General features: G+C 53.7%; 2 protein-coding genes across 12 annotated transcripts in view; one reads left to right on the top strand and one right to left on the bottom strand.

Moving 5' to 3' along the window:
* The window catches only part of LOC135285631 (uncharacterized), a 23871-nt gene extending 6042 nt beyond the window's left edge, over positions 1-17829 (top strand). For 3 of the 10 annotated variants that reach the window (XM_064398075.1, XM_064398070.1, XM_064398069.1), the window contains exon 5: positions 15818-16857. In XM_064398075.1, the coding sequence (XP_064254145.1) occupies positions 15818-16022 (205 nt within the window). In that variant the 3' untranslated portion in view covers positions 16023-16857. Of the gene's footprint in view, positions 1-1019; positions 7378-7511; positions 9435-11236; positions 13638-15817; positions 16858-17634 lie in introns of those variants that run through there. The other 7 variants (XM_064398074.1, XM_064398073.1, XM_064398072.1 and 4 more) reach the window with 5 other exon arrangements.
* FNDC5 (fibronectin type III domain containing 5) lies at positions 7439-25278 on the bottom strand. Of its 2 annotated transcripts, none has more exons than XM_064398095.1 (6): positions 25260-25278; positions 14139-14254; positions 13637-13835; positions 12087-12179; positions 9762-9895; positions 7439-9132 (listed from the first exon to the last, which is right to left on the bottom strand). In XM_064398095.1, the coding sequence occupies exons 3-6, from the start codon at positions 13818-13820 to the stop codon at positions 9091-9093; spliced, it is 453 nt and encodes a 150-aa protein (XP_064254165.1). In that variant the 5' UTR covers positions 13821-13835; positions 14139-14254; positions 25260-25278; the 3' UTR covers positions 7439-9090. The 2 variants fall into 2 exon arrangements, with proteins under 2 accessions (XP_064254165.1, XP_064254164.1); XM_064398094.1 differs by lacking the exon at positions 25260-25278 and adding an exon at positions 22296-22598.

The raw sequence follows: 25278 nt of genomic DNA, 5'->3' as shown, positions 1-25278 counted from the left end.
CATGGGAAATGCTGAGGGATCCCAAGGAATCCATGAAGGAAAATCAGCAGCTTTAGAGCCAGCAAGGGAATTCCTTCTGGGAAGCAGTAACTAATATATTGCTGCTACAAATCTTCAGCTCTGTTTTGAGTTGCAAATCTCCTGGCATTTGTCTCAGGGTAATGTTTGCTTTGCTGTCCCATCTTTTACGTAATCTGGCTGTTCTTCCTTGGATCCTGGCTCTTGCTGCTGTGCTGTCTGAGGGAATTCCAAGCTGGCTACAGGAGAGATTTTGTCTTTTCCCTCATCTGCACGCTGCCTTGCACTTGCAGGAAATAGAATTTCCATAGATATAAATACAACTTCCATATATATCAAATCAATTTTTCATATATATAGCTTTTATGTCTGCATATATCTCATACATATTCTTACACTGGGTGATTGAGTGCTAAAAGTCACACTGACTAGTTGGAAAAAAATCCTTTTATATTCAGAATAAACTTCTCACATTGAGCCATCTCCAGTGTATTGGGAGAGAACCCCGTGGCTCGACTTGTGCTTCCTCTCATTCTGCTTTCTAGATGCTGTTAAATCCTAATATATTCATTTATTTGCAGCTTCCCCTAAGAATTGAAATGCTGCTGAGGCTGTGCTGGAGCAGATGTAAAAATGAGCTGTGATTTGAGCATCTGCTTGGCAATGGGGGGCTGATAATTGACCACACAAGATTTCTGCCAGCTGACCATTTGTCAGTGTTTGCACTTTGTTATTGCCCTTTATCCAGCAGTAAATGGAATGATTTCCTTCCTGATGAGAACCTCCTTGGCAAGTCTGGGGCTGGATCAGCTACACCAATAATGAGGCTCCTGGAACTCAGTTATTTGGAGCAGAATCACAGAATGGCTTGGCTTGGAAGGGACCTTAGGGATGATCCTGTTCCACCCCTGCCATCAGCAGGGAACCTTCCAGTGCTCCAGGCGCCTCGGGAAGCTGAGCTGCCTCCTGTCTGACCTCCATCCATTTCTTTTCCCAACCAGGACTCCATCAGGAGCTCTCCTTGAGGCTTGTGTGCTTGCTAGAGGGTTTTGATGCTTTTAGAAATTTCATCAGACTTTCTCACAACCTGGCAGAAACCTGATAAATGATTTCCTTGGATCTCCCTGGAATCAAAGGGAGTGAAGGAGGAAATACCTTATAAAGAGGCACAAACCATCTGGTTTTACTGTAATAACAAAGATCAATATCTTAAAAAAACCAGACAGTGTGTTTAAGGTGATGGAAAGGGAGAGCAGTGTCAGGGAACAGATGGAGAAACAAATCTGTGAAATACAAATGAACTCTTTGCTAGCAGACTCTGCCTTGAAAGACTCTGGTCTCTTGATTGATGCTGAGCTGGCTGAGGAGAAGGAAAACCTTAATCTTGAAGCAGTTTTTACCTGCCCAAATTAATTTTGCTTGGATGGAGAGTGGGCAGGGAAGGTGCAGGGCTGGGGCTGTGCTGGCATAAAAGAAAAATTCCATTTAGTGGCTGAGCTCAGGGGGGAGATTTCACTTCAAAGCAAATGAAATCCACCTCCAAACCCTAAATTTCAAGAGATGTGGGATGAAGTAAGAATTGATAAAGTGGATTTCTAAGTTCATGGTGAGGGGAGTAAGAACTTCCCTGTGTTCAGAGTGGGAAACTTCTGGTCCAGGGCCTTTTCTAGTAGCCAATCTGAAATAATCAGAGCTCCTGGTTCCTAAATGAGTGGAACTTGCCTGAAAACCTCACCCCAAATCTGTAGTTTGGTCTTGACTGCTGTGGAAGGAATGAGGACGTGCCCAAGGAGAAAGAACTCCAGAGGTTTTAAGCACTGTGCTGAGTTTCTCCAGCCCCCTTTCCTCAGGCCAAAAGGCCTCTGAGCCCTGGGGTGGATGGTGAGGCACTGGGAGAAGTTCCTCCACATATTTGGTGGGATTAATCTGCCCCTGGGACTTCCCCTCTTGGAGAGGAGCTCCAGTCTTTTCCTGGAGTGAGTCAGGGTGAGAGTTTGTCCAAGTCCTTTCTCTCCTCAGGGGTGAAAAGTGCACCCCTGGCAGCAGGAAATGTTCCCTCTGTTTTTACGACCCCTTTCACCTCTGATTCAGAAGGCCAAGGGAGGGAAATGAGATGTAGGAAGGCTCAAAATCTGTCAAATAAAGTTGTGATTTCTTCCACACTTGCTGCAGACAATGGGAACTGCTGTGTACAGTGAGAGTTTGCCTTGGAGAACCTCCCTTCCTCCCACACAGCCCATGGATTTCTCAAGAAAAACTTCCAAAAATCCCTTCTAGAAGTCTCAGTTTTTGGCAAGAAGCTGTTCCTTTGGGTGAGCAGGAGCTGATCCTGCAGTTCCTGAAGGAGGCTGGGAGTGCTGGGAGAGGAGCTGTGATTCACATCCATCCCATGACTGCAGGATGGAAAATCCTTGGAGTTTGGACTCTGCTGTGCTGAGAGCCCCTGGGAAGGGCAGAATTCCAGGGAACTGGCCTTTCCCTGAGCTCTGGGTGCAATCCACACCAAGCTGCTTTGATTGGAGCCCTTCTGCTCACTGCCTGCTCCTGCTGAGCAGTGACAATCAAACTGTGCAGTGCCAGGGGTGCCAACCCAGTGCCAGGCACTGCTCCTGCCCCAGAGCAGGTACTGGACAGTGCTTGTGCACAAGAGACCTCCATGGCTGGATTTTGCAGTTCACAAATGTGATTTCCTGAGTTAGGCTCATCCCTGTGCACAAACAAGATCAAAAAGAGGCAGCAAAGTTGGGGTTTTTTTTAAATACAGAAGGGACAAAGCTTTGTAGCACTCTGAGGCCTGCAGATAACCACGTTCCTTGAAGTAGTTTGGGTTTTAATCTTGTTTTTCTGAGGCTGCCTGGAGTTGGTGGGGTTTTGTCTTGCTATTTCAGGACGTGCAAATGAGAGGATTTAAGGTGGGTGCAGCACTTTGTGAGGAAAATTTCCTTTTTGTTTGAAGTTGAACCTTCAGCCTTTGTGGTGGGCCAGGGAGAAGGAGCTTTGCAAAGAAGGGGACCAAGCAGCAGGAAGGATTCCTGAAAGGAACTTTGATCTTCCCACTTCTCAAGGTGCCTTCTGAGGATGTGGTTTCACTTTGAAAAGCTCCTACCAAGAGAATCAGGTACCAGCTGTGAGCACCAAGGAAATGGAGATTTGTTTTCAGAGCTGCTGCTGCTCCAGCCTCACCCAAATGCTCCTCTGGTGTTTATTTTAATTTTTTGACTGACTTTTTTTGCAGAAATTCCCCATATTCCAACCCATACCCAGTGGGTGAGCAAGAACTTGGCCAAACCACAATTTCCAGAGAATTCCTGAACACTTCCAGTGCACTCCCATTGGATTTTGCTGCTGGTTCTTGTTCTGCATTTAGAGGTGTTAATTGGTCTGGTTTTCAGTGGTTTGAAGTTCCATTTGTAACTTCTTCTGCAAAAGCATTTCATGAGGTTTGCACTTGAGTTTATAAATATTTTGCAGCTTTTAGATGTTTTTTTTTTTTCTTTCCTGTGCTACTGAGCAACTCCAAATAAGTTGGAGGTGGATAGGTTGATCTCCCAATGTTCTTCCCAGGGGTGCCAGCAGGGCCTTGTGACTCCTTTAGGTATTTATAAGTGGAATTTTGGAGAGCAAATGAAGTTTATTCAGGCAGCAAATCATCTCATATTTTTATCATCGCAATCTGATTATTTTTGGAGATCTTTTGGCCCATGTGATCTTAAAGAAATCAAAATTTCAGCTCAGTACTGAAGTTTTTTAACGTTGTGGTTCATAGATTTTGTTCTGTGGCACCCAGAGTGGGACAGAACTTTGGGAAACAGGCAAAGTTCCTCCCTGCCCTGAATGTGCAGTGCCTGAGACAGGGAGAATGGAAATCATTTGAGGTGAAGCTTGGAGCAGAACCTGGCTGCACACAATGCCAGAAATGACAGAATGCAGGCAGGAGGAGCAGCACTTTGGGGCTGGGGCACGGCCTCTGTCAGGGCTCTGTGGTGTGTCGGGTCCTTGGTGCCACCAGGGCCTCTCATTACCCCTGTAAATGTTATTTACAGAGAGCTTTGCATTGAGGGAGAGGAGAAATCCCTTGGAAGCACATGGGACTTGTCAGCATGTGGTGGTTCATGGTTTCAAACCAGTGAACCCCACAAATTCAGTTTTTTGGGAAAGGAATCCTTTCCCTGTGGTCTGGGGACAGTTTCAGCTGATGTCCATGGAATCCCAGCGTGGTTTGGGTTCAGAGGAGCACAAAGATCACTCAGATGCTCTCAGTCAGGGCAGGGACACCTCCCGCTGTCCCAGCTGCTCCAGTCCCTGGCCTTGGACACCTCCAGGGATGGGAATGCTCAGCCAGCAGCTCCTGCCGTGCCAGGGAGGTGCTGGTGGTGGCTCCAGCAGTCTCCATCCCCTGGGGTTTGTGTTCTCTGGGAGTGCAGAGCTCTGCCACCACGCAGCTCTGCCCTTTGGGAAGGATTTCGGGCTGGGATTTCCTTCTTTGACACTGCAAGTGATCCACATCTGAGTGGTGGAGAGAGGAGGGATTGTGGATTGAGCCTCCATGCAAGGGCAGGGTGGTTTTGCTGTTTGAGAGTAGCCAAGGGCCCTGCTGATGATTTTTGCTGTAGTAGAACCCAGTGATATCAATAAAAACTGGAATAAAACTGGCTTTGTGCGAGCCCTGCGTGAGCTCTGACGAAATGCCTCACAATTAAAAATTTAACAGTGTTCATCAATGCATTGCAGCCAGCTGGAAAACAATGAGACTGAAATGAAACCACTGTGTGGGGGCTTTTTTTTGTGCCTTCCTCTCTAAAACTAACCAGCCCTTGCCTGTAAGGAGGAAGAAATTACATCCTCAAACGGGAAATAGTGAAAGCTGATAAAATTCTGCCTTTGGTTTGGGAGGATATTTAGGCACAGAACAGGTCTGGATGGTATAAATAGGTTTTAATTAGTTGGTGGCATTAAAGGTGAGGGTTTTGTGAGTTCAAAAGGACAAAGATGCTGCAAAGTGTCAAATGGCATCGTGGGGCTCTGCCATTATTGCCACTCGATGGCTCTGCCATTATTGCCACTCGATGGCTCTGCATCCAGCATGTCCAGATTCCAAGAAAAAAAGAGGATTTTTCTGGCTGCCAGCTTTGCTGCCTCCATCTGGGAATCTGAAATTCAAGCTGTGCCTTCCCCGCTGTGTCACTAATAATGAAGATTCTTCATTTGGAGCTTACTTAACCGAAATTGGGGCTGAAGGAGAAACCAGCTCCCTTTTCCTCCAGCCGTGTGGGCTGCAGCCCCACCGAGGAGGAGCAGCATCGTTGGAATGCCTGAGGTCGCCAGACAATTCAAGAGACACCAGATTTGTGGAGCAAACAGAAGATGTTTCAGCATAACAAGCGCCTTGATGGGGCAGCTTTTTAACAAACTGGAAAAGCTGATTGAATTTGGTCAGCTCTGCTTCCAGACGAGGCTATAATAGCTCATTACACGATTTTTTAAATTTTTTTTTTCTTTTTTTTTGCTGCAAATCTGGGGGAAATTCCATTTGGTGGAACATATGGTGTCATCCTCAGCTCTCTCCTCGGGAAGCTCAGGCCTCGCCGAGGTGCTGTGTTTTGCTGGGGAAGATGGCTGTGGCAGCTGTGACATTGGCTTTGCAGTGATGTCACCTCTCCCATTTTGGCAAACGCTGCCACCAGCATCCCTCTCCTCTCCCTTGGCATCTCCATCAGCAGCTGAGATTGTGCTAACACTTCCCTCGTGTAGGTGTTTCCTCCTGGGTTTCTAGTGAAGTGGCAGGGACTCAAAGTGCCTCGTGTTGTCTTTTTGGTTTTTTTCCTGTGCCTGTGCCTGGTGGCCCGGGGGAGGGGGTGACAAGTGGCTGGGGCTGTGTTGTGAGTTGGAAGGACACGCTGTGCAGGATTGTTTGCTCCACACTTCCTCCCGCGGCTCCTCTTTGCTAAACTCGTGGGGGAGGAATCTATTGGTTAAATTGTACTTGTAGGCATAATATTGCAGGGCTGGGAAGGAGGGAGGAGAGCAATGCTGAACCAAGCACGGCCTGGCTGTGCTGCCAGAGGTTTTGTTTGCAGCCCCTGCTCCTACTGTGCCCCAAATCTCTGCTCACTTGGGAATCGATGGGATTCATCCCGAGGCAGCAGAGAGGGCTTTGCTCTCAGACATGGGCAGGGAATCAGCCTCTCCGGGATCCCTGGCACAGCAGCCCACTCCCACTTGCTGCTTTTTAGTATTTCTTGAAAGCTCCTTTTTGCAGCTCCCGCTTCCAACAATGAGTCAAAATCAGCACTCGGGGCGAAAAACACGTGGGGGAGGTGGGTGGTCTGGGGGGTGTGCGGTGCTGTGGCCCAGCATGACTTCCCTCGGGGTGTCTCGGGTTTATTTTTGCTTCTTCTCCTGCCTTTATTGACTGTAAAACACCTCAGGAGGATCTTTTGGCAGGCGCTGATGGGAGTGAGGTCTCTGTTCTAAAGATGGGTTTAGGGTTGAGCTCACACAGGGGCTGCCTCTCCTGGGTCACAGTGGAATTCAGTACCCAGACAGCAGTTAAAGCTCTGATGTTTATGACCCTCTGAACAGCAGCGTTTTAAGTAACTTTATTCTCCTCTAACCTTTTCCTAAAGTGTGGATTTACTCTTCAGTTCAGAGTGGCTGAAAAATTTCCTTCAAGGGAATCACTTTGAGTGTTTGGAGTCCCTGTCTGAGCTGAATTCTGCCAGCCCCCATTGTTTCTCCTCACAAATAACATTTCCTTACTGTCCAAGGCTGCAGTTATGGGTTATCAAATGCAGGTTATCAAAATAACCCTGGCACCTCCTGCCACATGTGAATATTGAACTCTGCCCCACACTGACACTTTAGATTTAATTCTGCTCTACCAAATGAGTGATCACATCTCTGGTAGGAAAGAAATAGCTTAAACCTGTCCCTAGGGAACAACAACTGTGGAAAAAAAAGGGTTATGGTCTGAACTCCCAGGGGCAAGTGGCTTTAAAAGCAGCCACACAACCCCCAAAGCTGCCAAATTAGCAGGCTGGATTTCCTCTGGAGCAGCTCTCTCAGGGCTGGCTGCCCCAGGATTAGGAGAGAGCATCTCCCTTATCATTTTGCACATGTTGTACCATCTGTCCTAAATCTCCCTTTGTAGGGCTGTGCATTCCAAATGCTATTTCTTCCTTGGGAGATAACAGACGTGGCTGGAGGATTTTGTTAGGTAGGGCTGGGGTGCTATTTATGCTGCAAGTTTTTTTTAGTCCTGCAGCCAGAACCAACTCTGAACCTCCCTGGGTTTCTCCACCCAGAAACTGAGAAAATATTTTATTTTGTAGATCTGTTTAGGTTTTAGGTCTGGGAAATACAGTTCTAGGGTGTGTGTGCTGCTCAAAGCAGGTGAATATAAAATGATTAAATTCAGGCATTACAAGGACACAAGAGATGCCTTTAATCTTTTATTGTACATTATAAAATGTTTATTGCTCTGTCTGTATCAGAGGTGGTGACCTCTCCTTCTTGGTGATGGAAGAATATGTTCAGGCAAAGGATCCTGGAGCCACCTTTGGGGCTGGCCTGGCTGGAAGCAGCACGTCCTCAGGAGAATTTCCCAGTGCCTTTTTCCCAAACCAGCTCTTTGGGAAAAGCTGGTGATGGAGGAAGAGGAGAGATGGCAGCTCCTCAGTGCCAGGCTGTTCCTGTGCAGGAGCTCCCAAGCCAGGCTCCTCCAAACCTTCCTCAGGCCAACCTCCTGTTGGCATTTGATGGAACACGTTGGATCCTTCCTCATCCCCTAAGTGCATGTGGAGTGGTCTTGTGGAGGAGTTAAACAAACACAGATACCCCATGGCACACTACAAAGAGTAAACCTTGTTCATGTCATGGTCCTGCACCTCCCAGAGCACCAGCAACCCCCAGGGATCCTGTCAGCTTGCAAACACCCAGCATTTCCCAAGAGAGAGGAGAAGCCCAGCCCCTTCCCCTCCATCCTCACCCCTTTTTGGGAAGGGCTGTCTCCAGCAGCCTCCTGCCACTCCAACATCAGAACAGCACAGGCAGGACGTGTAAGGAGAACCAGCCCTTCCCACACAGAAACTTTACTAAAAGAAGCATTTTAAGAACTTAAGCCCTCAGAAAGAAGCCCCTCAGGCCAGAGCCTTCCACAATAAACAGCTCCTGCCCCTGGAGACCTTGCATAGCAACCGGTATCATCAGGTATTTGTCTTTTTCTGGTTTTTCTTTTTTCTTTTTTTTTTTTTTTTGCTGACTGGCTACATTTTTATGGACCTTTCATCCCACTGGTGATGGACTGAGGCCCAGCTGAAAATACCACGAAGAAAATGGTTGAAATTATCCTGGAAGCTAAAGAACAGCTTCTGGTGTCCCCTCATGTTGGGCTGTGCCTCAGTGGTCCCCGATTTTTCTGAGGTGAAGAGCACCAGTGTGAGAGAGGAGACACAGCAGCAGTGGAGAACGTGCTGCAGCCTGGCTGGAGAGCAGCCAGGGGAGTTCTCCTGGTGGAAATGGAAACTGGGGGATGCCTTTTTTGTTGGAAAGACCCACCTGCAAGACGCGTTACACGACACACATGGATGAACAAAGCGAGGCCCGAGCACACTGCAGCCAAGATTTGGCTTCTCGGTGGCGTTTGCCATGAGCTCCCCTCCATTCCTGCTCAGAGGGATGTGCCTGATGCCTGGGAGTGCTGCCAGGGATGGAGTGACGGTGAGACCAGAGAAAGACACAACAGAACCTTGTGCATTCCCAACGACCAGGAGAACTGTCCCAGAAGATGGAGTGTGAGCTTGGGAGGGTTGCTCCAGCCCGGGTGATTCACGGATCACTCCAGCATCGCTGCTGCTTCTCCATCTCCTTTGTCTGGGTGTCAGGGTTGGTTTTGTTCGCAGGATTTCCCTTCCTGGCCAGATGTTTTGCAGAAACACGGATGAGGAGGTGGATGCCAGCGAGTGACAATCACGAGGTCTTGTTTTGCAAATCGCTCCGACGATGTTTCACCTCCCGGTCCTCAGGCTCCGAGGCAGAGTGAGGCATGGAGTCCATCTCTCAGCTCTCAGGCTGTCATGCTTCAATGATGTTCACTGAGGGCTTGTTTTTTGGAAACTAGGAGAGGAAACAAAACAAAAACGGATGTATAGAAGGGGAAAAAATCACATCAAGAGCTCAGTGCAGCCTGCAGGTTGTGTTTTGTGAAAATTCTCCTTCCCACACCTTCGTGGTGACAAAAAAAGGGTCAGGGTTGAGCTTTTAGGCTTGTGGGATTCATCACTGCTTCTGAACCGTCATAATTCACTGAACTATTTCAAATACTAAATAAATATGGTGAGAACGTGGACAGCAACACGAGGAAGTTACATTAATTGAAATAAGTTGGGATAAATTAAAGGCGTGACCTATTTACACTTCGACATGGTGTGTGTTACCATCTTTGCTCCTGCTGATTAACTCTGCAGTTAATTACAGGAGCGGTGTCCTCTTTGCCACGTGCTGCTGTGGGAGGACCCGAAGAACTCATTTTTTTTTTTCCTCCAGAGCTGCTCAGATCATCCAGAAACGTGGCTTGAAATCTGCTTTGTGGCGGCCACGCGGGATGCTGGAGGTGGCAGCGGAGCGCTGCTGTCCCCAGCAGCAGAGCCGTGGGTGCGGAGGGTGTTCCCTTCCCGCATCCCTCCTGGGGGGAGGATGTTTAACCGAGCTTTTTTGGGCCGATTTAGCACAAATGGAGCACTCACCTTGCTCCGCAGGAGGCCCCCGCCCTGGTGCTCGGGTGTGCTGTTCTCCGAGGCGCTCTTGGCTTTCTCCTTGCTGTTGTTGGGCTCGTTGTCTTTGATGATGTCGTACTGTCTGCAGAACAGGGCGATCACCCCTGCCGGGAGAGAGCATCACCATCACACCAGGAGCTCAGCAGCCTGCAGAGATCACAGATCCCTCTGGCCAGCCTCGGCAGCATTCCCAGTTCCTCCCAGACCACGGCCAGGCTGCCCTCTGGCTCTTCCCTTCCCTTAATTCCATGCTAAACTAGTTAGACAGGACGACAGAAGATTAATTAGATTCCAGCCTCTCTGTTATGAAGTGTTTTAAGCCCTGCATTTGGACCTGGACCAACACCAACCCCACGGTTCAGCGAGCACTGGAGCTCCTGGAATTTCTGCCTGGTGAAAATGTGTCCTCTGCTCCCTGTCCTCTGTTCCCTGTCCTCTCCTCCCTGTCCTTTCCTCCTTGTCCTCTGCTCCCCGACCTCTGTTCCCTGTCCTCTTCTCCTTGTCCTCTCCTCCCTGTCCTCTCCTCTCCTCCCTGTCCTCTCCTCCCTGTCCTCTCCTCTCCTCCCTGTCCCCTTCTCCCTGTCCTCTGTTCCCTCTCCTCTGGAGCCGGAGCTGGCAGAGGGGAGGTTCTGAACCTGCCAGCACCTGCAAATGGGCACCAGCACAAGCCGCGAGTGGAAATTTCCTCCCCCACAGCCCCAGGCACGCGGAGAGGGAAGCAGGGGCAGCCGTGGCACGGAACATGACTGCAAATGTCTGTCTGAGAAGCTTTTAGGTGATGTTTCCACCAAATAACATCTCTGCCTGCAGATTCCAGACACGTAGGTGAAGTGGATCCAGGCAGATGCTGCTTTTCCCTCCTTGAAAAACCTTCCTTAATAGCCAAATATATTTAAATCTTCCAGCATCACGTCACGAACTGCGCTATAAAACGAGTGTGGCAGCTGCCCCCAGGCTTTACTGATAAACACAGTGGCCCAAATTCTTTCTTTGGGAATGTGGGTAAATGGCTGATTCCAGGAGAAAAGTCGGTAACATCTGCCACAGCCACTCCTTGTGTGATTTCCCTGGGTAAAACTGACACACAGAGAAGGAAAATGCCATGAAAAATTCCAGAAGCACAAGAGCTGGGCTTGGCTCAGTCCAGAGCCCTGGCAGGGACTGGGTGCGTTTGGATTTTCCCAAAGATTGTCATACAGGACAGGTGAAAAGCTGGAAGGAGGTTTTTGTGTGTTGAGACGTTTTAAAGAACCCGTTTGATGTAGAGAGATTCTTCCCACACCCCTTTTGCTTTTTAAATGTAAGTAATTTGTCTGGAAGGGAAATTGTGGGATTAGCAAATTCTTTGTTCCCCGCTGATCCGAGTCTGAGATTATTCTGCAGCAGGAGATGAATCAGTTGTTCAGTCACCCCATGTAATTATTCATGATTATTTTCCCTGGCAGGGCATTGAAACTGGGATGTGCACAACTAAAACATGGCATAAGTGCTGAAAAAATAATGGCCTAGAGGTTCTGGAAATCTTCTAAGTACGTTTCGATTTTCATGTGATTGTTTGCTTTAGGAATGATTGCTGTCCAGTCTCTGGAGATGCAAATAAGGGCGAAAAAAATTATTATACATGGATCTGATTCAGTATCACCTGGATTCCTGCATCCCTTTCTGTGATGGGGAAATTTCTGTTGAAAATTTATATATAAATATAAATATAAATATAAATATAAATATAAATATAAATATAAATATAAATATAAATATGTGGAGAGCAAGACTCTTAATACTGTTTTGCCTGAGGATTGGAGTAATTTAATATCCAGAAAATTACTGCAACCTGTAATATCTGAAGGACTCAAGGCATATCCTGTTGGATATTTGGATCCCTGGAAACATTCCAGGACAGGGCTTGGAGCAACCTGCTCTGGTGGAAGGTTGGGGGGAACAAAATGATCTTTATGTCCCTTCCAACCCCAACCACTGCATGATTCTGTGGCTGAGGGCATCAAAATCAGGGCAGTCTGGAAAATAATGAGATTACAGGATTAGCCACAGGGAATTTCTTCCATCAAATCCATTTTCTGCTTCCTGGTGCACCAAATTTGAGCTGCAAAACCCAACTTGAGGTGCCCTTACAGCTGAGAACTCTTTTTTTGTGGGAGGAAAGGTTTCTTCCATGGTTCCTCGTGCAGCCAGGCATTGCCGAGGACATCCTGTGGTATTATTTGGGACAGAGGGTTGGGACTGGCATTGCTGAGGACATCCTGTGGATATGATTTTGGACAGAGGGTTGGGACTGACCTGCCCACATGAACAACACCACGACAATGATGAGAATTTCCCCCGCTCGCAGCTGTTGGTTTTTCTTCGCCATCTCCTTCATTGTCACCTCATCTGCACGGGGGCAAAGAGACACCGTGAGACACCAAGGCCAGCTCAGAGCCTCCCTGAGGAGTGCTCCTGAGCCCAGCCAGGAGTCCTGAGACTCCTCGCATCAGGATTTGGGAAGGAATTCCTCCCTGTGGGGGTGGAGAGGGGTGGAATGGATTTCCCAGAGAAGCTGTGGCTGCTCCATCCCTGGAAGTGTCCAAGGCCAGCTTGGAAGGGGCCTGGAGCACCCTGGGATAGTGGGAGTGTTCCTGCCCATGGCAGGGGGTGGCACTGGGTGAGATTTATGTCCCTTCCAACCCAAGCCAGGCTGGGATTCCAGGATTCCTCCTGTGACACCCTGAGGGGACGGGGCCAGGGAGGAGCAGTGGGACAGGGCAGTGTTATCTGTCCCCATGGCTGCTGTCTCTGCTGTCCCTGTCCCTGCTAGTGCCATCTGCACCTGTCACAAAGCCTGCCATGCTCCAGCAGCTCCAGCTCAGGAGCGTGGAGAGCCTGGCAGGATATTTTCCAGCAGAGCCCTGGGATTCAGAAAGGAGCAGAACCTTTTTGCAGGGCATAATTCGCCTCCTTGGCTTCAAAGCATTAAGGAGATTACAGTTCAGGCCCCCAGGAAAGGAGCAGTGCTCCTCTTAGTGCTTGCAGATAAACAGCGATTCAGGATTTACAGCCTCCAAATCAGTTTAATAAAGAGAGTCAAGGACTCACATCCTCAGAACCACAGCCAAAGCCCTGGAACAGGCTGGGCCCTCAGCAGCCAGGGGGGACCTGGGTGTCCCCACAGCCCTGCACTGCCAGCCCCTCTTTGGAGCAGGATTCTTGCTGACAGAAATCCATCAAGAGCCTGGTGTGGCTAAAGGGGAACAAGTGAAGGATTGCCAGTGAGGAAGTGCCTGATTTTCTCCCTGGAGATAATGAAAAGCCAGCTGGATGGGATCCTGGACAACCTGCTCTGCTTGACCCTGCCTGGGTGAGGTCCCTTCCAACCTCAGCTCTCTGTGATTTGGCAGAAGTATTGAAAATAAGAAAAGTGGGAGCCTCTGGGTATTTTTTTCCCCGAGACCCAAGCACAGGAGGCGCCGTGGATGCCACAAGTGCCCTGGGAGCACAGTGGTGTGCCCAGTGCCATCCAGGGGCGCTGGCCAGGAATTCCCCCTGGCACCCTCCACTTGCAGGGAGCAGGACACAGAGCTGCAAACCTCCTCCTCACTTTGTTAAATCTCACCTGAGAGGGGAGAAGGAGCAGCCACCTCCAGCAGCACCTCCCTGGCACTTTGTGCCTCCTCCAGCTTGCCCCCTCGCACATCCTGAGAGGACTCTCAGCCCCAGGAGTGTTTATCTCCCAGGGTTTATCCTGTTGGTCACCCAGGGTTTCTCCCAGCTCCTCTCACCACACAGGATCCTGGTTCCTCTCTGTGGAGCCCTGTGTCCCAGGGGCCACGTAGGAACTCACCCACACTTGCCTTTATTTTTAGAGGCTAGTTTCTCAGCTTCCCTGGGGGTCTTGAAGAGGACTGGCTCACTGGCAGGGCTCTGGCCTTGGATGCTGATGGCCTGGACATGCACAATGTACTCAGTGTCCTCCTCCAGGTCCCAGAGGGCACAGGAGCGGGTGGTGGTGTTCACCTCCTGGATGAAGCGCAGCATCCGCACGTCCTTCTTCTGGAAGCCGAGAGAGGAGAGCACAGAGTGGTGGAGAGGCCTCTCCATGTGCATTTGCTGTCACCTGAGGCCACTGATTCCTGCCCTGCCCGCCACGTGGATGTGGAGAAACCATCAGGATCCTTCCCCCTCTGCAGCCACCAAGGCACAAAGAGCTGCTGCACAGGGGGACGGGGGAGCCAAATCCCCTGCAGGACCACGAGGGACAGGACGAGAAGGAATGGGCTTAAACTGCAGCAGGAGGATTTGGGAACCTGGGGGGAGATGGATGTGGCTGAAATTGGGTCATGCTAGGCACGGTACCTGTTGGGAAATTGCAAATCCAATGACAACTTCATCTTCCAGGACGTCCCAAGTGACCACGGCCGAGTTGGCTTTCAGGTGTTTGACCGTGACATTTACTGGAGCCGAGGGGCTGTCTGCAAGGACGGAGAGCAGAGCCTTTACAGGGACAGGAGACACAGCAAGGGCAAGGAAAGGAGTGGGGAAGGACCTTCCTCAGGATCTGTTTGGGATTTGTGACCTGGAAATTGCAGGTCTCAGTTCCCAGGGTGGGGCTAGGAGATGTCAGCTGAGATTAAGAGTTCCATTCACCACGGGTTCCAACTGATAGAGAGGAAATTTAAATTAAATGTAGGGAAGAAATCCTTCCCTGGGAGGGTGGTGGAGGTTGCCCAGAGAAGCTGTGGCTGCCCCTGGATCCCTGGAAGTGTCCAAGGCCAGGCTGGAGCAACCTGAGACAGTGCAAAGTGTCCCTGGCCATGGCAGGGGGTGGGACTGGCTGATCTTCTGTCCCTTCCCAGCCAAACCATTCCAGACTCCATGTGTGAAATACCCAACCCTTGGGGAGAATTCCTTGAACACCACAGCCAAGCCCTGAGCAGCTCATTGATGCCATCCTCCCCAGCCACATTTTCCCTGTCACAGCCTGACAGTGACAGCTGGGAGGAAATTCCAGCTCTGCCCTGGACGTGTGCACTCTGAGTGCTTTGAGGAGCATTCCAGAGGTTTGAAACGCAGGGGTGGAATAACTGGGAGAGTTCCTTGTGTTTTTCCCTGGCAGAAAATGTTCCTTTTGGAACATTTGGCTGATGTCAGAGCACATCCAGCGGCACATGCACTTGGAGCTGCCAGGACACGGTGGATATTGTGATGTGCAAAGGGCAGGAGAGCAGGAGCCTGAGGCTCTGTGTTTATTCCCAGTTCCAGAGTGCAGCTGAATTTCCAGCAGGATCCTCCCAGCCTTGCCAAGGAGAGCTGGGCTCCTGCACAACCTCCCCAGGAGCCTCTTCCCAAGGGAGCTGCCCAGTCCAAAGCCCTTCCTGGGAAGGTTTTGCCTGCCAGGCTTGGCACAGCTCTTCCAGCTGGACTCTGTTCCCACTCCTCTGCTGAAATTTCATTCACAATCGTCAGCTTTGCTGTGAACCCAAAGCAGTGAATGCTCTGAGTAGCCCCAGGAGGTCAGTAGGGTGAGGAAGAGTCGTTTTGTTCCAATTTTTATGAGAAATTAACACTTTTATTTCATTATAACCACCCCTTTGGGGCTGGCACAGCTCACCAGTAGAAGAGGGGTGCACTTGTGCCCATCTCCAGTGACACTTGTGGGATTTATGGTCATTCCCAGATGCCTGGATGGAGCTGAAAATATTCAAGCTGTAGTGTCAGTGTCTGACATCACTGCTGGTGAATGTTCCCCCGGGAACAGAGGAGCACAGAATCAGAATTCCCCAGCTGAAGGTCACTTGGCACAGCAATCCCTCGTTCCGTTCACAGCCAGCAGGTAGAGCCTTAGGAATAAAATGTCTGGAGGAGCCATTCAAGCCAGACTGATTCTCAGTCAGAAAAAAAGTCACTGAACGGCTGAATTCACACAAATTTAGGACTTTAGGAGGAGCAGCAAGTCTGTGATTCCACAGAGGGAGGTCATTCCTCTCTGGACTAGCAATGGAGTGGATGTTGACCCAGAGCATTCTCATTCCCAGCGCCCGGCCCTCATGGAATGAAGCAGAATTGCCCAGGAGGGGATCCCTCACCATCCTCACCCTCCCTGCAGCAGCAGTGCCAATGACAAGCCGAGGAAGGAGGCAGATCATCCTCCCCATGCTGGAATCAAAGTCCCTCCCAAAGCCGGCTGTGACACGAGGAAGGGACGTGGGTCTGCAGCTCTTCACCTTCCCCCGTGACTGAGCCAACAAAAGTCGAGTCTAATTTTAGGAAGGGGCGGTCAGCAGACAGGAATGTGCACGGGAAGGTCTGTGAGTCATGCCTGATGAATTTGCTGGAACATACGGAGGACATGACGGAGTTGAGGGATGGGAGACAAAACATTCTCCAGCTGCAGCCCAGCACTGCGCCCTTCCCGGCTGCAGCGCTCCATCCCGCCCTGCTTCTCCTCCCTGGGTATTTTTAGGAGCTAAATTTTAATTATTTTTTTTAAGAGCTACCACTGACTTAGCCAGCTTCAGTTGGAGGAGGGCTTTGAAAAGAGATGAATTAACCCCACAGGAACAGAGAGCAGAGATCACGGAAAAAAAGCCAGGGAAAGGGAACAGCACTCAGTGTTCAGATCCCCTTTGAAATCTGTGACCTTGAGGGAGGCACAGCACAAAAAGTGTCCGAGTTTCCTGATGGCATAAGATGTGGGGGAGTTGGGAGGACCTTGAAGAGCTGCAGGAGAGCAAAAACCTCTCCTGGGAAGTGGTGGGAGAGGGTGGAGAGCTGGGAGGCAGGAGGGAAGCACTCGGCAAAGCTGAAACCCAGAGGCTGAAGCTTCCAAAACTGGAATCTGGATGGAGGTGAGGGAGAAATCCCCTGGAGTGGGTGGTCAGGAACATTCTAGAACCTTTTTTTGTAGGAATACCTGAGAGAGGGATGGGGTAGTGAAGTCAGCAGCTCTAAAATCCAGGAATCCAAGACAGATCCCAATGTGCCTTCCCTTGCACTGCAACACCCAAATCTGTGGTGTCAAACCAGCATAAAAACGCTAAAAAGAGAATTAAACTGTGTTTGACAGATCTACAAAGCCAGGAAAATGAATTTTCTGCTCGCAGAGCTGCGGAAATAATTTGGAACCAAAATTTTCATCCATGAGGTTGCTTTTCACCCCGTTCCCAAGAGATGAAATGATGAGATCATGACTTCCTAAGACCTAAAACACTGTTCCAAGATATTCCACAGGACTTTTGGCTCCCTGGCCCTGTTGCAGCTCTTTGTCAGTGCCAGCCTGGCTGAGGTCAGGTGGAAAAGGTGCAATTCCTGTCATTTCCCAGCTGGCTGCAGGGGGTCAGCAGCTCCAGCAGGGCCTCGACGTGCCAAATCCAAAATTTTTGTTTCCTTCTAGAGTCATGTGCAACTCCTGGAAACTTTGCTTCTGTGCCTGTGGCAGCCAGGAAAGCTGCTGGTGTTCTGGGAATGGGAACAGAGGGTGGGAATGCTGCAGGGAGAGCAGGGAATGGGTTGTGGAGCAAGGTTTTTATTTTTGTGCCTGTTTACTCCAGAGCTGCTGAGGGCAGCACATTCCCTGTCTGCTCCGTAAGGGAATGGTGCAAGATTCCTGGTTTAGCACTTTAACTTCATTCCAGTGCAGGATGCTGGAGCAAATCCCACCCTTCAAACTAGCAGAGGATATTTGCCCAAATTTAGATGGGAAAAAATATTCTCATTTTCATGTCAGCAGAAATCACCCCACCCCTCGTTAAGGGAAACCCTGATGACTTCAGCTGAAATCTGGACTTTTAAACGTGAATAGCAGCTTAAAAACAGAGGGTTTCTAAAATCCCATCTGGTTTCCTTCCCACAGAGCCCGACATCTCCCACCCCCCAGGCCCATGTGTCCCAGCCCTCCCCGGTTCCGCCGCACCTGGGGCCCTTTTGGCAGGAGCAGGTCGGAGCCTCCGCTGTGCACCAAGAAATCCTGAGCCCTGGAGATGATCCTTCATCCCCTCCCCGTGCTGAGAACCCCTCCCAGCCTTCCATTAAATGTTTTTCCTCGTTATTGTTGGACTTTAATTGGACAGAGAGGAGCCCCACATACTTTTTAGAGCAAGTGGCACGAGGAAGAGGAGCCCCCCCTGCTTCCCTGTGAGGTGGATTCCCTGTGGGAGCTGTGGCGTGGATGGGAGGGGTGGGAAAAACAGCAGGGAAAAAGTTTGGTCCGTCCCAGTGCTGCTGTCAGCTGGGAATGAGGAGGATGCTGAATACTGGGGTGCCCAAGCCTTGGGGTGTCTGATGGGATCAGGGAGGTACCCAGGCCACAAAGGCATCACTGAAGGAAAGGAGGAACCTGTGGGAATGTCACACCCTTGGGGTCACCTCAGGCCAGCCAAGCCCAGGCCACAGGTCTGGAATTAAAATGCATTTCTGGATTTATCTCTCCAGCCAAGGGGTCCCCCACACCCCCTGAATTCACCTCTCCCATGGGAGTGCTTGGAGCTGCATCCTTCCTGAGGCTGTGCTGCATTCCCAGCAGTTCCCAGTTCACTCAGCTCCTCTCCCAGGCAGCTCCTTCCCTGCTGGGGAGGGCTGGAGCTGCCTCAGAGCCCCAGGGGCATGGTCTGGTGAGCTGAGCTCTGAAGCAGCTCATTCCCTGCTGCCCAGCTGCCCCTTCCTGCAGGAAGCAGTGGATCCCAGCCTCAGTTCCCAGCATCTCTTGATTTCTGCACCACAACCTTCCCTGGAGATGCAGGAGATGAAAGGACACGACCTGAAAGGAGCATCCCTGAAATCCATGTGATGTTTTCTGTCGTTTCCCTGAGCGTGGATTCACACTGAGCTGCTTTTGCTGCTTCTCTGTGCTCTCCCAGCACGGATCCCATCCGTGGCTGTAATTGCTTGTGGGTTTTATGGGGTGTGTAGGAAGGGCTGGCACATTGCTCAGCATTCCCGAGGGTTTTAATGAAGAGAGCCCCAGGGGAATGTGTGGGATCATTCCTGCCCCCAGCCCCACGGGAAGCAGAGCTGTTTGCTAAAATCCAGAGATTTCAAAGAGCTGAGAGGCCAACTGGTGGTTCTTCAGCTGGGAAAGAGGCAATTATTCCCTGCTGACCCTCAGTTCCCTATAAAAATGGGATATGAATAGGCCACCAGCCCCCTCCTGCCCACCCCTTGGCTCTGTGGCTCATTCCCCAGGGAGCAGCTGGAAATGCTGCCAGGAGCGTGGAGCCTTTGCAGGGAGCACAGAGGCTGTGGCCAGCCAGCCACTGGGAATTCCTTGGGGCTGAAGGAAGGAATCTTCCTACCCTGGAGGGTCCCAGAGACAGGCAGGGTTCTCTCAGGTCTCCCCAGTGCCACAGTTTGGGTTTAAATGCTGCCAGCTCAGAGCAGAGTCGTTCCCATCATGGCATGTTTTATCCAGGATCTAAATTTCCACAGAGAACTGGGTACCACCGGCTTTTCTAGCTCCTCTTACCCCACACCTCTGTAGTATCAGAGGGGTGAGGAAGCCTGGGAGTTTCCTGGGCAGTGCTGGCTGCTGACAGCAGAGCTCTCCCAGGATTCTGCTGCCTGCTCCCGGCCCAGCTCTGCTCCTGTATCCCGCTTTTTACTGCACACATCAAGGTTTGCAGCTTCATTGCTCAATACATCCCTGCCTTTAACCGAATTGTACTCGATCCAGGCCCTAATTCAGCCTCTGAGCACTTCATAAACCAGCAAGAGTTTGTCTAGCAATGAACACCCAAAGGTGAGGATGGATCCAGGACCAGCACGTGGATGGCACTGCCACGGAGTGCGTGGCTAATAACTGCAAGCCCATCTCTCTGGGAGGAATCTCCCTTTCCCACCAGCAGATTCCCAGCAGGAGACAGCATTTGGAAGGGGATGGCTCAACCTTGGCTGCCTCTCACAGCACCGTCCCTGCTGAGAGCCTGACACCGGGGTGAGAAACCTCCACATCCCAATTAAATCCCTCCCACGCCGAGCGCGGCAATCAATAAAGCGCCTACGCCAGCCTCCAGCCAGGCAGGGATCTCCCGGGCCTCTGGGATGGAGGGAGAGGGCTGCAACGGGCTGCTTTGTTGTTTCCACATTGCTGAGACACCTTTTGAGCCTGCTGAGCTCGCTGCTCACCCTGATCCACGGGTGATCCAGCTCCCCGGGCTCGGGGGAGCACATCCAGCTCGGACAAGCTGGGATCAGCACCTGGGGTCAGATTGGTGCCTCTGCTTTGCTCTCCTTCCCCCCACGAGGCTGGGGGCTCTCCGGGGAGGGGGTGAGGCTGGTTTGGAGTGGCTCAGGGGGTGAGGACACGCTTCAGAATGCAGCCAGAGGGGTTTGGCACCTTTTTGGGCAGCTGAGGTGGGGGAGCTCCTCGAACTGGAGCTTGTCCTGGTCCCGAGGGCTGGCCCAGAGCGGTGCTGGCAGGGGAGGTTTTACCTGAGCTGTGTCACCTCTGCTCTCCATGTCACAAAAATAAACCCGCCCTGAGCTGCTCTACAGCTGGCACCTCGCAGTGAGGCTGTTTGCAGGTCACAGGGGCTGTGGGCTCTTTTGGGGTCTTCCATCATCACCCCCCTGCTCTTTGAGCCTCAGCAGTGCCCTGAGCCCAGCCCAGCTCCCCTGTCTTCATTAGCTCAGCCTAATGAGGAGGGAAATTAAATCCTATTCCTGACTTGCCAACCATCCTGAGTGTTTCCTCAGGGACCCTGTGGAGCAGTGGGAGTGATGGGAGGGCATCACCCACCCAGCTGGCATTTGGGGTTGCCAAAGAGCATTGGTGTGAAGATTATTTCTCAGCCACCTCATCCTCCTGCTCCTCCTTCCCCTCCTCACTCACCTTGGCATCACCTTGGCAAAAAATGGTCCTGCCTGGCCCAAATCCCTGAATTCAGAGCAGGGCCTGTGCTCGGTGCCGCTCACCAGCCCTCGCCCTGGCATTGCCAGGGGGGAGTTTGCACCAGTCAGCTTTCATCTCTCATGACAGGAATTATTTTAAACCCACTCACACATGCCCTGGGTCCAAAGAGGACAGACCCTGGAGCCTCCATCCCTGCCTGGGAATGGTTTCCACCCCATGGGCTTTTCCCATGACTCTGGGCCTGTGTGCCTTGGTGGCCTTGTGGCCACACCATCAGCAGGGCTGGGGACACGGGGCTGGTGGCAACACTGCCACTACCTCTGTGTGACCTTGGGAAAATCACTCTGTGCCCTCGTCCCTCTGCTCCTGCTCTGGAAAACAGGGCCAGCACAAACCCTGTGCCTCACCTGGGTGCAGGAGAGCTCGTCAGGACCCTTGGCACAGGAGGGGGAGGCAGTGGGGCGTGCATGGCACCACCCCAAATCACACAGCTCCCAGAACGTGGCACGGCCACCTCCCAGGCCAGGCAGGAGCAGGAGGCGGCCATGGGCAGGGACACAGCTCCCTGTTTGCTCTGGGATGCCAGGCGAGGTGATCCAAGGATAAGGAAGAGCAGGGAAGTGGCCTAGTTTGCAGAAACCCCGAGTGCTGTCACAACTGCAGCCGCCTCCATTGTGCCGTGGTGTTCTCCTCCCTCCCTTTGGGGATGTTTCATTAATCTCCCCGGGTCTGGCAGTTGAGAAACAGCAACTTCAGAATGCGATGCCTGGCCAAGGATGGGTGGCAGAGCCGAAGGCATCCGGGGCTTGCTGCAGCCCAAATGTAACTCCAGCAACTTCCAGGGATGGCTGGAGAGAAGGAATTTCCACTCCCTGGAGCTCTGCATCCCTAATAATCACCCCCAGCCTCCTGGAATGCAAGATATCCTGGCAATCAGCGGGCTGCAAATCAAAGCAGCTGCTCCACCAACATCCTGCAGCCAGGGAAGGAGGCAGCCCTCCCCTGGGCTGGGGAGCTCCACCAGCACTGCCCCTTCACCCCCTCACCGGGGGTGCTGGGCCCAGTGAAGGCAGGAGCGGACTCGGCTCCAAAATTCGATCCAGCTCAAGGGACCACTGCCTTCAGCAGAGATCCCCGCTCCAGGTGAGCTGCTCAGCTCAGGGGCCTGGCTTTTGTGGCCAGGATGTGCAGTGCCCCTGGAGAGCTGGTTCCTCTGGGGCTAACGTGGTTCCTCTGGGGCCACCGGGGTTCTTCTGGGACCACTGTGCTTCCCCAGGGCTCCCAGCAGAGCCCGGCCGGGCCCTGGGCAGCCGGGAAGGGGCACAGGCAGAGCAGACCCGGCTTTGCCCCCTGCACTCCGCCTCAGCCCCGTGACACGAAGCGGGGCCGCCGCTCAGGTGCCCGAATCCTGCCCCTGCCCCTGCCCAGCGCCGGGCTCGGGGCTCTGCTCCCTCTCCCGGTTCCCCCGGCGCTCCCCGAGCCCGGTCCCGGGGGCTGCGTGTCCCAAATCCTCTTCCTCACCCAATTCCCGGCAAAGTCCCGGCGCCCCCAAACTCCGTCCCCTCGGCGCAGCCCTGCCCGCTCACGCCGCTCCCCCCGGGGTCTCTCCCGGCACCGACCCCCTCCCCACAGCCCCGGCAGCGCTCCCGGGGCCCGGCCGCCCGTACCTGCCTCCACCGGGCGCAGACCGGCGTAGCTGAAGCAGAGCAGGAGCGCGGCGCCGGTGCAGCCGAGGAAGGGCTCCATCCCCCGCGGCCGCTCGGGGCCGGGCCGAGCCGTTCCGGGCCGGGCCGGGCCGGGCCCCGCCGGCGGCGCGTCCTGCGGGCAGCGGAGCCGTTCAGCACCGCGGAGAGCGCCGGGGCCGCCGGTACCGCCGGTGCCGCCCGGAGCCGCCCGGTGCGGCGCGGCTCCGCTCCTCCCGGCAGCGCCCGGCTCGGTTCGGCACGGCACGGCACGGCACGGCACGGCTGGGCTGGACCGGGAGGCGGCCCCGCCGAGCCCCGGCTCCGCCCGCTGCAGCGCCGGGCAGCCCCGCTCGGGTCCCTCCCCCGGCCCCGGGGGCGGCTCGGGCCCCCCGCCCAGCACGGCACCGCTCGTTGCCTCAGTTTCCCCGTCCCGCCCCTCTGGCCCCCGCCGGGGTCCCGGCACAGCCGTCCCGGGGATGCTCGGGCACCGGGGGTGCCATCCCGGCCGGGAGCAGCCCCGGGGTGTCACACAGGGGGCCGTGCCACCGCCGGGGTGTCACACAGCAGGACCTGCCACCGCCGGGGTGTCACACAGCAGGACCTGCCACCGCCGGGGTGTCACACATGGGGCCGTGCCACCGCCGGGGTGTCACACATGGGGACCCGCCACCGCTGGGGTGTCACACATGGGGCCGTGCCACCGCCGGGGTGTCACACATGGGGCCGTGCCACCGCCGGGGTGTCACACAGAGGGGCCGTGCCACCGCCGGGGTGTCACACAGCAGGACCTGCCACCGCCGGGGTGTCACACAGCCCCTGCGGGCCAGCTGAATTCCCAGGGAACAGGACCCGAGCAGCCTCTGGAATTAGCCGTGCCTCCAGGTTAATTAAGCAGCACCCTCTGACTGACGCTCGCTGGCGATGGGAGCAGAATCCAAGTCCCCAGCTCGGCTGCCGAATGCTGTGACACCGCGAGGGGACCCTGCTGTGACCCCCTGCTCCCCGCCAGCCCTGAGGGGCTGCACATGGAATGGGTGGCTCTGGGCACGGCTGGCACGTTCCAGGGACAGCCCTGACTGTGGCACCTGCCCGTGCTGAGGGTGGGGAGTGCTGGCTGTGTGTCCCTCACTGTCCGTCTGTCCCAGGTGTCCATCTGCCACCTGCCCGGGTGTGCTGGGGGCTCCCAGGAGCGTCACTGGGGTCCCCACATTGGTGGCACTCCTGGTCCCCACGGTTTGCTTTGTGGCCTGATGGTTTTTCCCTGCTGTCCCTGCAGCTGGGTGGAGAGGGGGGTGAGTCAGGTGCCACCGTGCCCATGCCACCCTCCCTCCGGCCATGCACGGGCACAGTGCTGCTTGGGGGGCTCAGTGAGAGACCCCCCAGCTGAGGAGTCCCCAAAGATCCTTCCTGGACAAGTGACAGGCACCAAGGAGAGCCAAAAGCTGCCAGAGCCAGGGGACAGCCAGGGGACAGCCCTGTCCTGCCCAAGCCGTGCCACTCCCCTTGTCTGGGTGGTGACAGTTCCCAGCACGGTGTCTGTGCCACGCTCCGGCTGCAGCCCAGGGAGATGCCTCTGGGGCCTCCCTTTCATCTCCTGCCTGGCAGCAGATTAAAATTTCATCATTTCAGCGCTGGGGAAGGTGCAGGGGAGGAGCAGGAGCCCCGGGAGGGACTGGGGGGTTCAGCCCCTCGCTGGAGCTGCTGCTCTGAGCTTGGGGTCCCCCAAATCCAGCCACACGTGCCTGGGCTGGGAGGGCAGGATTTGGGCACTGCCATGCAGGGATGGGCTGGGAGGGCAGGATTTGGGCACTGCCATGCAGGGATGGGCTGGGAGGAGCAGGATTTGGGCACTGCCATGGAGGGATGGGCTGGAAGGAGCAGGATTTGGGCACTGCCATGGAGGGATGGGCTGGAAGGAGCAGGATTTGGGCACTGCCATGGAGGGATGGGCTGGAAGGAGCAGGATTTGGGCACTGCCATGGAGGGATGGGCTGGAAGGAGCAGGATTTGGGCACTGCCATGGAGGGATGGGCTGGAAGGAGCAGGATTTGGGCACTGCCATGCAGGGATGGGCTGGGAGGAGCAGGATTTGGGCACTGCCATGCAGGGATAACTGGGCTGGGAGGAGCAGGATTTGGGGATGCAGGGGGTGGCTCCAGGCCACAAGGCTGGGCAGGAGCCAGTGCTGGGCTCAGGCTCCTGCTGGTGCCTCCTGCATGGCCTGCACACCTGGAGCAGCATCACAAACCCCGAGTTCTGGTACCAGAGATGCCAGAAGAGCTCCAGGAAGGCAAAGCTGAGGTCCCACAGGATGTGCCTCCGTGCCAGCAGCGGCAGCAGCAGCACTGCTGCTTCTCCATCCCACAGAGGGAATTCCAAGTCCCCCAGCAGTGAGATGCAGGGGTTGGCACACAAAACAGGGATTCCCTGCCTGGCTGGGCCCAGCACATGGGACAGGCAGTGTTTTGCCCCAGTGGCTCCTGGCAGGTGTGACAAGGCCAGTCCCTGTCATCCTGCTGCCTCCCAGACTCCCACAGGAGGGTTCTGGATGTGTCCTGGTATTTTTCCAGAGACTGAGCACAAACACCACAATTCCTCGGCTTTTTCCTTTCCCCCTTTCCAAATAAAGGAGGAACATTGCTCTTTTCCAGCCCCATGACATCTGCCACGCCCAGGGGGTGCCCTGGGATGTCACCCCCGCACTGAGGTCCCCTCTGGGGGCTCAGATCCCCGGGTTCCATGGGACAGCCCACGCTGAGCTCGTCCTTTCCCTGTCCCCTCTCCTCTCCCACCGCAGGGCAAAGCTTTTAGGGGTGTCCTGGTCCCCCCGGGCTCCCCGTGCAGCGCGGAGCCTCCTCCCCCTCCCCAGCCCATCGCTATTCCAGTCACAGCCCGCCCGTCACGCGTCCCCCGTCTGCCAATTAAGGCGCAGCTCTAATTACGCACTCAGGCTCCGCAGACGCTC

This window comes from Passer domesticus, chromosome 24 (assembly GCF_036417665.1).
Source record: "Passer domesticus isolate bPasDom1 chromosome 24, bPasDom1.hap1, whole genome shotgun sequence".
Lineage (NCBI taxonomy): Eukaryota > Metazoa > Chordata > Aves > Passeriformes > Passeridae > Passer > Passer domesticus.
This window is presented reverse-complemented; position numbering and strand designations above follow the sequence as displayed.